General features: G+C 34.4%; 1 protein-coding gene across 1 annotated transcript; it reads right to left on the bottom strand.

Annotated features, from left to right (window-relative positions):
• Positions 1–1,833: 1,833 nt before the first annotated feature.
• Positions 1,834–15,474, bottom strand: LOC128167404 (5-phosphohydroxy-L-lysine phospho-lyase-like). The gene is made up of 11 exons (XM_052833109.1): positions 15,327–15,474; positions 13,702–13,820; positions 12,675–12,834; positions 12,340–12,414; positions 11,052–11,151; positions 10,689–10,897; positions 7,754–7,848; positions 7,299–7,423; positions 3,784–3,938; positions 3,498–3,587; positions 1,834–2,403 (listed from the first exon to the last, which is right to left on the bottom strand). Exons 1-11 carry the CDS (start codon positions 15,380–15,382, stop codon positions 2,151–2,153), a joined length of 1,437 nt encoding a protein of 478 aa, XP_052689069.1. The 5' UTR covers positions 15,383–15,474; the 3' UTR covers positions 1,834–2,150.
• Between the last annotated feature and the right edge of the window lie 733 nt (positions 15,475–16,207).

The following is a 16,207-nucleotide window of genomic DNA, read 5'->3' as shown; positions in this document are numbered from 1 at the left end:
TATTTTAAAAGTATAATTTTAGAATTGAAGGGATATCATTTTTCAAAATGTTAGAATATATGTTCTATCGCCGCGACATAAATTAACGTCTTGTTAAATATCACAAAGATAAGTCAACCTGTGAATTGAAAGTTTTAAGCTATATTGTTCAAAACTAGATGACGTAAATTCGTCCTCTAAATTTATCACATGTCATTTAAAATCAGTTCTAAGATTTTAAAGGTTTCCGACGGTTGAATTTATATTAATTTTATAAGAAGAAGATAATCAATGAATGCCTACAAGTTCGAACACAGGACGAACAAATGAAAAAAAGATAAAATGATGCCGTAACTTATTATCTACTTGGAACATATAACATCTAAAATGTTATGAAGTTTTATCAGATTTATTTTTATCTCTATGTAAAAAAGAAAATTTTGTCGTCATAAATCAACGTAAAACGGATATTATAATAATAATAATGAATAATAAGTATTTTATGATTTAAAACTTAAAATGTGTTTGTTTTCAATCGTTTTTCTTCGTAAAGGTTCTTGTATGAAATGACAATGGTTTCGCGTTATTTGCAAAAGTTACGCGTTTATTCGCGAAAGTAACGAGTTTATTCTCCAAGCTTTGCGTTTATTCGCGAAAAAATATTTTTTTATCTACAAAAATGAGCTCAATGGGCTTTCGTAGTGATGCCCTTGATATCAATTGAAAACGATTTCTGTTGTAAACCTAGAATCGTAATATTCGTTTAGAGGACAGAACACAAGTAAAATCAATTTGATAAAATGAATTTCCAGTATCCGTGAGAATTGAAAATCAATGGATTTGATAAAACCACTGTAGTAAACATATACTCTTTATTTCCTTTTCAACAAACTAGGTACATTTGCAAATATTCAAACATTTCATAATTGTAAAGTAACACTATAAATTGAACACTAATAATAATCACAAGCTATTCTATAATGCTTCTTTGATGAAAACCTGACTTGAAACTCAACATAAAAAATAGCAGACACCAAAACAGGGGCCTGGTGGAATCTTAATGATTGTTCAAAAACATGTTAACTGTCTGTCAGTTCAGCTGCCTACAGGTTCATAAACTATATGCCAGTTCTTTGACAAATAGCTGCTTACACTCATGAACTTGTTCAGTATCTGTCAGTTCACTAACAAACGGCTGCCTACAGGTTCATTAACATGTTCACTATATATCAGTTCACTGAAAAATAGGTGCCAACAGGTTCATAAACATGTTCACTATTTGTTGACAAACAGGTGCCAACTGGTTCATGAATTGAATGCTGAATAACTGACTTTAAGTCATAATGCTGATGAGAAAAATTCTGTAAACCAACTAATTTTTGTGATAAATCACTTCATTTACTATTGAAGATTTTTGAGACCGAGCCCACATAAACCATCTGATACACATACAAGACATTTTTAAAAGAATTAAATATTTTGCAACCAGCAATAGCGAACCTTGCATTTTTGCACATAATAAAAGTTGGTTTACAGTAAAATTGTAACAATTTCTGACTGTAAAGTTAACATAATTGTTAACCTTAATAATATTTGGTTACAAGTAAAAAGCATGTGCATAAATATACCATACCCAAAGAAAGCAGAATAAGTCTTGCTCTAAAAATGTTACTTGTTCTTAAAAAATAATCCAGACCCCTCAGCTAAAAATATTTTTTGACAGCTTGCTTCATGACAAGTTTGTAAAACCTGTATTAACTCTTACTTTATATCCTTCAATAGTAAAACAAGGTATGTTAAAATCAAACAATCCTGAAATATAAGGTACCCAAGAGACCCTGGAATATGGCAATTTTCTATGACAAAAACTGTGAACACAGATCTTGTACAAAAAAAGAAATGTTTGAAACACCCAGTTAAATTGTGCGAGGCAAAATTCATTGTTACATTGATTCATGTTGCATTGCATACATATCTGAATAACAATTATGACCAGGTCAGGAAAAAACCTGCAATTAATGCTGAACGCCTTAATAAAAGGCATCAAACCACAACACTACTAATGATCCTCCTTTATCACTCTACAAATCTACCCCTCACCCCCATTTCTCCATTAAGTGACTGTCCTCTAGCACCCCTCCCTAATCTTTCTCCCCTCCCACTGGTTTGACCTAGGAGACTGCTGCAGTCCTGCCCCAGTTCTGATTTAAGTCCCTAGCACTGGTCGTGGATTTTTCTACATTGTCAATGATGTCCCCCAGGACTGTCTGAATCTCAACCTTCTGGAGGTCAGTCAAAATCTCTGTCAACTTGGAGCAGAACTCATCTACATTTTCCTCACTGAAACACATAGGGGGCTTCGTCTTTATGACGTTATTGTATGGGCCATCAGAACTGATGAGGATCCGAGCTTCATCCTTCATTCTGAAACACAAAACACATAGTGCATAGTATGTAAAACCTAAGATGATAAACACAAGAAACATAGTCAAAACAAAGATGATCAAGTCTAACATACTATGTTGAGTTCTCTCCCTTAGATTATAGTAGATACAATGTCATGTATGTTAATTTCTTTTATGATATAAATAAAGTCAACTAAGAGACAAAAATTTAAAATGTGTCTAAACACCATGAACAATTTGGCGTAACTGGATTCTTAAACAGAAAACAGAACCTGACAATTTTCCTAACCATCCATATGATATGGTCCAGAAATTTTTTCAAAGGGGAGAGGGGGGGGAGTCAGAAGCCTATTTTTTGGTAATTTTAATATGTAAATCTATGAAATCAGTTTTTCAAAGGGGGGATTGACTTTGCACATGTTTAACTACCATGTACTTAACTGATACACAAGTACATGTAGCAGAGTGGACCTTAGATAGGATGTTCTATTGTTATAATGACAGATGTAATAATGACCCGGTTTAACAATAGAATTCATCCCATATACTTGCTTCATAGCAAATAACAAAGTATTCATAGGAATAGTCAATCGTCACACTGAATTGGCACAATGATATGACCTGCACTTTAAGAACACTACTCACGGGACTGAGAGATCGATATTTTTAAATCCAGAAAAAAATCCAAAGGCGTAAATCTTTGATATGAAATAAATACAAATTATGTTTTATGAATCATAACAATTCTACCGAGGTAAAAATTGTCCAAAAAAAGTCACTAATACACCGGTACCGTGTCCTTTTTGCCTGGGCACGTCACGCACCTGCTACCTGTCCTAGCGCCATTTTTAAACTCCTTATTGGTGCAGATTATTTTTAACATACCTAAAATCAACGAGAAGCATATCCACTTCGCAGCTGCTTCATTGCAAGTATATGGGACAGATTCTTACTGTGACTGTGACTGGTCACCGTTAGATTATTCTTTCCAAGTGGACCTAGGAGTTAATTGTTTGCCCAAGGTCCACCATCATTTTGTTATATGAAACACATTCAAGTAAAACTTAGAGAGTGCAGACTTACAAACTATCTAAGATTATTGTAAATACTGACCTTCTGACCACTGTCTGAGCTTCCTGTGTGGCCGGCTCACGTGTATTGCGGTCCCTTACAAGGTCAATACCAAGAAACAGGCCACGGCCCCTGATTACACAAATGATAAATGTCTGTGAATTAGGGATCACCACAATTTTAATTTTTACATATCTAATACACTTAATATTGAAAATCAATTTCATGCAGAATTGTCCACTTAAAAATGATCTTTGAAACTTAACTGTATGCTGTTAAAGGCAAATGCAAATACATGAAATTTTCAATAATGGAGATATTCACCTACCTGACATCTCCAATGATGGGGAAATGCTGCATTATCTCCTTCACTTTGTTGATCCAGTAGTTGCCGACTCTCAGGGCGTGTTCCTGGAGCTTCTCATCCTCAATCACATGAAGCACAGCCAAGGCCACTGCACAGGAAACAGGGTTACCACCATACTGAAACATACAGACACTGAGTTACCATCATACTGAAACAGACAGACACTCGGTTACCTTCATACTGAATTATACAGACACTGGGTTACCATCATACTGAATTATACAGACACTGGGTTACCATCATACTAAAACATACAAACAATGTGTAACCATCATACTGAATTATACAGACGCTGGGTTACCATCATACTGAAACATACAGACACTGGGTTACCATCATACTGAAACATACAGACACTGGGTTACCATCATACTGAAACATACAGACATTGGGTAACCATCATACTGAAACATACAGACACTGGGTTACCATCATACTGAAACATACAGACACTGGGTTACCATCATACTGAAACATACAGACACATGGTTACACCATACTGGAACATACAGACACTGGGTAACCATCATGCTGAAACATACAGACACTGGGTTACCATTATACTGAAACATACAGAGACATTGTTACCATCATACTGAAACATACAGACACTGGGTTACCATCATACTGAAACATACAGACACATGGTTACACCATACTGGAACATACAGACATTGGGTAACCATCATGCTGAAACATACAGACACTGGGTTACCATCATACTGAAACATACAGACACTGAGTTACCATTATACTGAAACATACAGACACATGGTTACATCATACTGGAACATACAGACAATGGGTTACCATCATGCTGAAACATACAGACACTGGGTTACCATCATACTGAAACATACAGACACTGGGTTACCATCATACTGAAACATACAGACACTGGGTTACCATCATACTGAAACATACAGACACTGAGTTACCATCATACTGAAACATACAGACACATGGTTACACCATACTGGAACATACAGACACTGGGTTACCATCATACTGAATTATAAAGACACTTGGTTACCATCATACTGAAACATACAGACGCTGTAATACCACCAGACAAAAATAGACAGACACACAGTTATCACCGTACAAAAATAGACAGACACACCGCTACCACCAAACAGAAATAGACAGACACACAGTTACCACCATACAGAAATAGACAGACACACAGTTACCACCATACAGAAATAGACAGACACACAGTTATCACTGTACACAAATAGACAGACACACAGTTACCACTGTACAGAAATAGACAGACACACAGTTACCACTGTACACAAATAGACAGACACACAGTTACCACTGTACACAAATAGACAACTGTATGTAACTACATTTTATATGTATAACATTATTCACAGACTGCTGTGGAGCAATGGTTGTGCTTTGGGTAAAGGCTCTCTGATCTACTGATTTTAATATTTAGGGTGGAGTGTTCCATACCAGCTGTTGGCGCTCTCAAGATTTTCATTGAAAAAATTTGCCATGCTTTATTTCATCATAGCATGCATATGGTCAATAAAGCCTTTGTATACTGTAAATTCCTAATTAAACGCGAGGAATTTATATCCGCGTAAAATCGCGAGAAGCATCCCTCGCGGATTTTAAAACCTCGCAATTATTTTCTGAGAGTTGATAACTATAAGAAATATGGATAAATGTTCCGCGTTCGCGATTTTATATTCTCGCCATTTGATACAAAACAGCGGGATCGTGGAATTAAGTACTCGCGTAATATAAGGAATTTACAGTACTATGCAAAAATAGATGAGTACTTGTATTGAATCTATACTGTATACATATATATATAAATACACTGTATGGTGATAAACTGACAGAAAGTGTAATGATGTTAGACAGACACAGGGTTACAACTTTACTGATTTTGACAGACATGGGGTTATCTGAAATAGTTAGAGAGTTCCATACATGATAATACTCAAACAGATAGGGCCATTGCTACATCCTACTCAACATCAAATACACAGAGATAAACAAGCAAATGGAATGTCCTCTAAAGGCAACAAATATGGGTGGTTTTATCAATAGTACTAACAAGGTCAATGGTTTGACTCTGAATACCACACTTACATCATTTTATAAAAATTAACTATAATGGTTTGTAGTTAAATACTTCATTTCAACAGACTATGCTGGTTTGTAGTTAAATACTTCATTACAACAGACTATACTGGTTTGTAGTTAAATACTTCATTACAACAGACTTACTGGTTTGCAGTTAAATACTTCATTACAACAGACTATACTGGTTTGTAGTTAAATACTTCATTACAACAGACTATACTGGTTTGAAGCTAAATACTTCATTACAACAGACTTACTGGTTTGCAGTTAAATACTTCATTACAACAGACTATACTGGTTTGTAGTTAAATACTTCATTACAACAGACTATGCTGGTTTGTAGTTAAATACTTCATTACAACAGACTTACTGGTTTGCAGTTAAATACTTTATTACAACAGACTTACTGGTTTGCAGTTAAATACTTCATTACAACAGACTATACTGGTTTGCAGTTAAATATTTCATTACAACAGACAATACTGGTTTGTAGTTAAATACTTCATTACAACATACTATACTGGTTTGTAGTTAAATACTTCATTACAACAGACTTATTTGCAGTTAAATACTTCATTACAACAGACTATACTGGTTTGAAGTTAAATACTTCATTACAACAGACTATACTGGTTTTCAGTTAAATACTTCATTACAACAGACTATACTGGTTTGCAGTTAAATATTTCATTACAACAGACTATACTGGTTTGTAGTTAAATACTTCATTACAACAGACTATGCTGGTTTGTAGTTAAATACTTCATTACAACAGACTATACTGGTTTGTAGTTAAATACTTCATTACAACAGACTATACTGGTTTGCAGTTAAATATTTCATTACAACAGACTATGATGGTTTGTAGTTAAATACTTCATTACAACAGACTATGCTGGATTGTAGTTAAATACTTCATTACAACAGACTATACTGGTTTGTAGTTAAATACTTCATTACAACAGACTATACTGGTTTGTAGTTAAATACTTCATTACAACAGACTATACTGGTTTGTAGTTAAATACTTCATTACAACAGACTATGATGGTTTGTAGTTAAATACTTCATTACAACAGACAATGCTGGTTTGTAGTTAAATACTTCATTACAACAGACTATACTGGTTTGTAGTTAAATACTTCATTACAACAGACTATGATGGTTTGTAGTTATATACTTCATTACAACAGACTATGATGGTTTGTAGTTAAATACTTCATTACAACAGACTATGCTGGATTGTAGTTAAATACTTCATTACAACAGACTATACTGGTTTGTAGTTAAATACTTCATTACAACAGACTATGATGGTTTGTAGTTAAATACTTCATTACAACAGACTATGCTGGATTGACTGTACTTACGGTGTTGAAGTACTGCATCCCTGAGGCTTTGAATTTGTCGGATATGGCCTGGGTTGTCACCACCGCAGCCACTGGATGACCGTTTCCCATTGGTTTCCCCATGGTAACAATGTCTGGCTCTACTCCTGGGGAGAGTTCAAACAGAGAGATTATGTCTTCAGAAGGTTAAGATAACAGGTGAAATAATTGATGCACTATATAAATAACTACAGTTATTTAAATATTCGCACAGTCTTGAAATAATTAAAATAACAATAATCCATAGTTTATTCCATTTTCTGAGCTTCTATGTATCATTTATTTGCAAAGATACAGTTTATTCCCAGAATTTTATGTTTTATCAGACAAATTACACTATTATTTACAAAAAAATTAGTATAACTGATTTTGAAATAAGCTTAATAGGCTTTTGTATCTCATCATTTTAACATGCTCTGTTCCAGCACTAGACTTACCCTCAGGCTGGAAGGCCCAAAAGTGAGAGCCCACTCGACCAAAGCCCACCTGTACCTCGTCAGCAATACACACACCTCCAGCATCATGCACATACCTGGGGAAATTAAAAGAGGTCAGGTTGGCTACAACAAAACACTAAATTCCTGTCTTATTATCCAGTACCAGAAGAGCAAAGATAAAACAGACTTTATCAAACAGTCAGAAAAAAATACCTCATGTTAATAAGTGTGCATCCATCTTGCTAAAATAAAAACACCAAATTCTTTGGGGCTTAATTAAAATTGTTTCAATTAAAATTAAAATTGAGAATCAGTTATTTTAACATTGCAAGTAATTACTAGATTGATTTCTCAGTCTGATAATGAAGTTTCATATTTCTTTTTTTTCCCCATATGTAGGCAATAGGATATGTCTTCCTTTTCAAAGAAATTTATAAGAAGTAAAGAAGACATAACTTAATCATGTCTTCTTGTCAAGTTAATTAGCGTTGTTACTAATTAGATCATTAAGTGTGTCAGTAATATCCTGCCCTTCTTCTTCACTTAATATATGTAGCCAGTACTTCACAGGCTGTTAACCCACTTCAAGTGTTAATTAATTACATGTACCGGTAGGTGAATTTATCTTTTAAGAAAAACATCCCCCCTAAACAAGCCAAAAAATCAACAAATCATTCAAAAGAAATTTGAGCTCTCCACATACTTTTTTTTTCAGGACATTCAAAATGTTTCAGAAAAAGTATATTTTATATGCAGTATACTTAAGTTACTTACCCCTTCAGTTTCATTAAAAATATGATTTGTTCCTTTGTTTTTAAAAGGTACCACTCTGGTTTTATTGGAATTCTTACTAACCTGTTTGAGGTAACCTGATGGTTTAATAAGGGCAGTAACTCACCTGTAGACCTGTTCGAGGTACCCTGATGGTTTAATAAGGGCAGTAACTCACCTGTAGACCTGTTTGAGGTAACCTGATGGTTTAATAAGGGCAGTAACTCACCTGTAAACCTGTTCGAGGTACCCTGATGGTTTAATAAGGGCAGTACTCAGCACAGTTAAGGCTGTCAATAAACTCCGTTCAGACAAAAAGTACGGGAAATGTGCATTATGACATCACAGTATATTACAAACCTCGAAAGTACTTATTAATCTATTTATTAGTAAAATTAACTTATACTGATCTTTTAATTAAAAACAACAAATGCTATTACTTACAATTTTGATGTCCGCTATATCGTAAACACTGAAAAATAAGCGAGATGTCGTTCTCGCTGTACTACAAAATATGACGTCATATGCTTCAAAATGACGCATTAAGTTAAATCATTGAAGGCTATCGTGCAGTTTTATAGCGAAGAAAAATAAATGTCATACATTAACGGAAAAGTATAAATGAATATTTTGTTTAAAATTATTATTAGTAGAATGCTACTTATATAGTCTTATTTTCATTTTGTTAAAAGTATGCATCGTATAAAGAAGCCACCTCGGTTTTGTATAAAATATCGTATATCTAAAATCTGAGTACCTAAATAAATCACTTAATTGCAAGGGCATACACTTACCTGATCCCGACAAACTTTTACATGTAAATTTGAAATATGCTATGTAACTTAAAAACTTCTACGATCCTTGTAAAATCTTACAAATTAATTATTTTTTAATGAAATTAACCCTGTGACCTTCAAAATTATTCAACATATGCATTATAAATTACGGTTTCTACAAATAAATACTCTTATCTTAAAAAGTTCGCACCGTTTTTCAAAATCTACGATATAACATTAAGTTATTTCATATTTCAGTTGTGAATTTTGACATGATTATGCCCTTGCAATATTGAATTTTTTAAATGACCTCAAAACCACAAATACATCTGCTTGTACCATGCGACTGCCATATCACGTGACCAATATGAACATAAAATATTGTACTGTTATATATACATTTTAGAAATATATTGCATTTGAGTGACTGTTATTGATTTTAAAAAGGACATGCCAGTTTAACTAAAGTATATGTGTTTTCATCACAAAAATTTGCCCATATTTTTATTGACCGCCTTAACTGTACTGCGTAACTCACCTGTAGACCTGTTTGAGGTACCCTGATGGTTTAATAAGGGCAGTAACTCACCTGTAGACCTGTTTGAGGTAACCTGATGGTTTAATAAGGTCAGTAACTCACCTGTAGACCTGTTTGAGGTACCCTGATGGTTTAATAGGGTCAGTAACTCACCTGTAGACCTGTTTTAGGTAACCTGATGGTTTAATAAGGGCAGTAACTCACCTGTAGACCTGTTTGAGGTACCCTGATGGTTTAATAAGGGCAGTAACTCACCTGTAGACCTGTTTGAGGTACCCTGATGGTTTAATAAGGTCAGTAACTTACCTGTAGACCTGTTTGAGGTAACCTGATGGTTTAATTAGGACAGTGACTTACTGATTTATTTAATGTAAATCTATGGGTTTAATAAGGGCAGTAAATTCCTTGTAGACATGTTTGAGGTACCTCTTAATTCCGACTTACTAGTAGATTTATTTAAAGTAAATATATGGGTTTATCAGGGCAGTAAATTCCTTGTACACATGTTTGAGGTACCCTAGTCATATGATATTAATAAGGGACTGACAACATATAAACCTGTTCGAGGTATCCTATGGATTAATTAGGACACTGACTTACTTGTACACCTGTTTGAGGTACCCTATGGATTAATTAGGACACTGACATACTTGTAGACCTGTTTGAGGTACCCTATGGATTAACTAGGACACTGTCTTACTTGTAGACCTGTTTGAGGTACCCTGTGGATTAATTAGGACACTGACTTACTTGTACACCTGTTTGAGGTATCCTATGGATTAATTAGGACACTGACTTACTTGTACACCTGTTTGAGGTACCCTATGGATTAATTAGGACACTGACTTACTTGTAGACCTGTTTGAGGTACCCCTCGGGCATTATGATCTGGCCTCCACAGCTCTGCATGGACTCGGCTATGTACATACACAGTTGTTTCCCCTGTTGGTGTATTTTACTGATCGTGTCCTTGACCTCCTCGGCGTACTTCTTTCCGATCTCTGCCGGGGAGTATTTATCGTCCCGGTACTTTCCTCTGTAGGAGTCGGGGCAGGGCACCTACAGATCAAACCGATACATCTCTATTTCATTGGTGGATTCAGCTGGGGAACTTTTATTAGGTTACAATGAGGGAATATAATATCTAAACATCATTTTCTTCTTTACTTGATGTTTTAGTTCTTGGATAAAGAGAATGGAAGACTATTGATACCACGTGGACAAAGTCTGGTTTTAAATGGGAGCCGTCCACATTGGTGTTGAGTTTGTATGGGCTGATGTCCATCACAGAGCTGACATGGCCATGATAAGCACTGAAAACAACAACAAAGCTATCAACTGAGGAATTATTTTCTCATAAAAAAAAGTTTTAATGCCTATTTTTTTAAAAATAAAACTAATTTTACTTAGACTACATACAAATACTGTCGCTAGAGCTAATATATCTTATATATACCGGTACTTAAATTAAATACAAGTACTGTAGCTAGAGCTAGTATATCAAATGTGTAGAGAAGGAAAGAGAAAGTATATTTAATAGGTTTGCGAGATAAAAATAATTTAAATTCTGAGCAGACAAGATGTTTTTCCGCTGAAATGAATGAATAAATTTTAAAAAATGCAATATAATAAATCTCCAGGTACAAGCAAGAGCTCTGTTCATAAATTTGTTTAATTGTCACAAAGAGTCAGAAGGGTCATGTCATTAGACAAGATAACATCAGGTGTACAAGTTCTCTCCAAGAGGCAGAGCTTGTGCATAATAAGTAATGATTAAGCATGGGACATAATAACAAGAAACGACTGACCCACTTAGGTACAGTGCATTCATTAATTACCTTGCTTGTTCACCTCTCTTAGATGTGGATGTAGGCTCTTAATTTTTTTGTCCCATTTTTACTCAATTAATTATTTTCATTTAATTAATGTTAAACATTAGACGGACAAATGAAGATAGCGGAGGTCAGTAGAGACGTCATGCTGTCTTCCACACACACTGTTTCTTCCCTTCTAATAACTATTACAAACTTACTAGCACTGAACAGAATTTGACCTAATTCAGTAAGTTGTTTAATGCACATACACACAACATTGTCTGCATTTTAAAAAAGTAAAAAAGTGTTCCTTCATTTTTACATTAGAGCTATGCTTCTAATAGTTTGACGTACTCAATTGAATGGCAGTAAGAGAAAATCTAGTGAACAAGTCTTTGACAATGCATCAAGTTTGATAAAATAAGTGAAACTCCTATTCAGCATGAATGAAATATTTATATACATGTAGTTATTGGTACTCTCAAGGTTTTTTGATTCAATTTTCAACAAACAGGAAGTACATTCTCAATGAATGCTTGAAAATCTAAGCTGTGCAAAATCGGAAGTGGCTAAATCTGTTTACACATACAGTACAACCTGGTTATACTGAAATTTTCTATTCTGAATTCAGCTATCTGAATTCCTGTAAAAACTAAAATGAAATGATATTGTTGAGTAGACACATACTGGTCCAGGGTTATCATCTCTGTTCCTCGGGTGTAATGGCGGGCTAAGCGGATCGCTAAGTCATTGGCCTCTGACCTGTAGGAGAAAATTTGATTTCCCTTATTGGTTTACCAGCTTACAGGCAAATTGAATCCATTTGAAGCAAAAAAACAAATATTCCTATCACTATTCATTGTACTTTATTTTCAAATGTTTTTACCATTATGATTATTATTGAATGCAGTCTTCTAATCACTTCATTTCACTCAATAGCTATGCATGCGTATGTTATTCTTACTTAAGGCACAACTTTAAGAACCACCTGAACAAAACTAAACATTTTCAATAATACCCACCCAGAATTCACTAGGTAGACCACACAAAGTTTCTCTGGGAGGGTTTCAGTCAGTTTCTTGGCCAGGAGTACTAGGTTGTCGTGGAGATAGCGGTTGTTGGTATTGAGGATTCTGATCTGTTTACAAGCCTCATCTGCTACATATCGATGACAGTGTCCGACTACAGAGTAAAACACTCCAAATCATCATATTGTTCTCAATTGTCAACGATACAGGAAGAAGAAGTCTAAAATGGAGCCATTGAGAAGCCCCTGTCCAAGAAAAAAGTTCCTTTTTATCAAATAAATGTGTTAATTTTCCAAATTGTTTTTACCCCTCAAAATTAACATTTGATTTATAGGAATAATAAATTAGAGCATTGTGAGCCATGTGTTTATCAATGATTATCGATTTCAAAGAGTATTCTTACAATGATCTATAAACATGATTGGACCTTTTAACATCTTAGATGCAACTCAGTGACATGTAATGTTCACTTTAATCTTAATTAATTAATTGAAGCTAAGGGCAGAGCAAGGAATGAAACTAGGAGTTAAACACTGAAACATCATAACATTACAGGAGAACTCTAATGTCAAAACATCAAGCAAAATCATTGTTTATTTCTAATTTTGTTTTCATCATTTCAAGAATAGTTCATTTTTATGAAAACCAGATTATTAAGACTCATAGGTAAATAAAGATATTTGAAAACCTTGTTCTATACAAACTGAATCCCTGTTATAATTGAGACTCTTAATCGTGTAGGCCTTTGTTTGGTGTAAGCCCCTGAAGCCCTGAAACAGTTATCAGCCTATATGTCTACACATTTGATAAGCACATTGATAAATTCTAAGACATGTTTGATATGGCGGACAGTGACTCCCATCCCAGGCTCACTGCCCTGACAAAGGGACTTGTCAAAACCCTTGATAAGGCTTCCAAGGTTTATTGACCTCAATATTGGACACCTAAAATAAGTAAATCATTGTAAGGGGGTGCCGAGTACAAGAAACAAAAGGTGTCGTGTGCTGCAAGGTGTGTGTACCGTGGCAGACGTTGTTGATACAGTCCAGGTACGAGTTCCCGTCCTCATCCACCATGTACTGGCGCTCCGCCCGTACAATCTTTAACGGGTCTTCCTTAAAGAACAGCTGACATGCCTCACTAAAAAATAATAAAATATAATCTAATGATGCAATAGTCATGGCAAGAAATAGTCCACAAAGTTTACTGGGAATAAAGGATGGGAGGGTGGGGGTTTTCAAATGTCATACTGAAGGAACCCTTCAACATAAGATTGCAGGTGGTAGGGTAGGAAGGGAGTACATCAATATTTTATAATATATCTCCAGCTACGATCAAGAACTCTCAATTTATGAATCAAAAATAGAAATTTAAAGATATACACAACTGTAATCCTAAGAAATGACATGGTTATATCGTTTATTTTATTCATTAATATGTGTATATCACAGCATCTAATAAACAGTCCTCCATGGCTTTAATGACAAACTTGTCTCGTGCATTCACATTAATTAATTCATCAAAGAAAACAATGGTAGTTATAAAAGTGCAGTGTTTAATTAAAATGCAGAGGAAGTATAGAAATTATGACAAGTGGACAGAAAATCAGGTTAAAATGTTAAAAATATCTGGACTAGTCACAAACAAATCCAGATATAACAGGTAATGACCAAACATCCATGTGACCAAGTTCTCACAGTCAAATTTTGATAGCAAGAACGATTCCAAGGCAAATTGTTTCTGGTTTTTTGTCCTATTAAGTATGAGACTGTCTAGCTGTTATGAATAAACAATTTACATTATCTAAATAATCTATGTTGCATAAAACTAAGCATATATAGTGTACACAATACACTCCTTCATACAGCTATCGAAACTAAAACCCTGTTTGAGAAAATGACTTTGGTGGAAAGAAACAAATTTAATCCTACTATTAATCTTATCGGCACAACAGCAGCTTATGACTTATCTATTTTCCAGGCAGCTAATTCTTCGGTAACTGTTTATATGTGATATAGCCATATTCTGAATTATCATTAACAATGTGATGTGTTTATTTTAATTAAATCCTGTTCAAAAGAGATAAATTAGCACCTAACACAACAAACAGCGGGTTTTATCGGTCCGTTCTTAATGAGAGAGGGGGGAAGGAAATACGCACTTCTCCATTTTGCAAATAAACATGCACATGCATTGTGTTCTTAATCTGGTTTCATGCATTCACATCATATCGTAACCAGACTTGGTAACCTTGTGTATTAATGCTTAGGCAGGCTTTCCCTTAACATGTCATGCATTGTTTACACGATCTTCTGCAGTGTGTGTAATTCTACAGACATTGAGCATGAATTATGAGCATTGATATCGATGTTTGCTTTGGCACTGCGCCACTGCAATGTCTCCAGATATTGTAATAAATAAACATGCATCGTCGGAAAAAAATGATGCCTGATTCAATTCACTACAGCAAAATATCAAATACAAAATGGTAAGAAACTCATAAAATCCTATCCTATTTAGTAACGACATGGCGGCTGCTGAGCTTGTAAATTATAACACCAATGTTGATAGAGATCGAGCCCCCCGGATTGGTGCAGGGATTAACCAAAGCTGACCGTTGTCAAGTAAACACTAGAGCATTCTTACCTTATGTGCTTTTTCCGTAGATGGATCGTCTCCGTTTTCGATAGTTTTTTATCCATTCTTCTGAAAATTGGTTGTTCTCACGAATCGAAAATCAATGCGAAGGACACAGAGAATCCACGTGGTTTTGTTTTCTATTTGCAAGCCACGTGATACGTATATTAAAGAGGCGTCCCCACGCTAGACCAATCGTTTTTCTCGCTCTGTATTAATTAGGCAATCAATCGTCTAGTTCTCTCTTCTTTTTTTCTCTTTTTTTTAAAGTTTATATATATTTTTCACTGACTTGCTTGCCTCTAGCAAAGGTCCATTAACCTGTGCCATTTTTTTCAAAGGTTCACGGAATGTCAATGACCGAAGATATTGAGAATATTAACACAATAAAATCAATGCACATATGCATGAAATACATGTATATACTACTTGCGGCATTCAATGTCTTTTTCTTTTATATATATATTTATCGTAAAATTCGCAAAAGATTATAATGTACTTCACGTAAAATGTTTAAGTAGTCTGGAATATATATATATATTAATAATTTTTTATATACCATTTTCCTAGCTTTTTTTTTATTTAAAATGATTTTGAAATAATTGGTACGCCAAATATCAAAATCATTGATGTGAGTTACCCCATATTCAAGATATTCAACTTTAAAATTATAAATAATAGGAATATGAATACTTCTCATTTTAAAAATTTATTTTGTTTTCTTACATGTAGTACATAAATACATCGATATTCTACAAAAAAAAATTGAATATGCTGATCATGATCGAATGGAACTATATTTTTCAATAGTTTAAGGAGTATGCCTGGCTATAGTAATATATTTTAACAGATAGTACGCACTGATGAAATATATTAAAAAACATAGAAAA

This window comes from Crassostrea angulata, chromosome 10 (genome assembly GCF_025612915.1).
Source record: "Crassostrea angulata isolate pt1a10 chromosome 10, ASM2561291v2, whole genome shotgun sequence".
Classification (NCBI taxonomy): Eukaryota; Metazoa; Mollusca; class Bivalvia; order Ostreida; family Ostreidae; genus Magallana; species Magallana angulata.
Note: the sequence above shows the minus strand (reverse complement) of the source record. Positions and strands in the feature narration are given on the sequence as shown.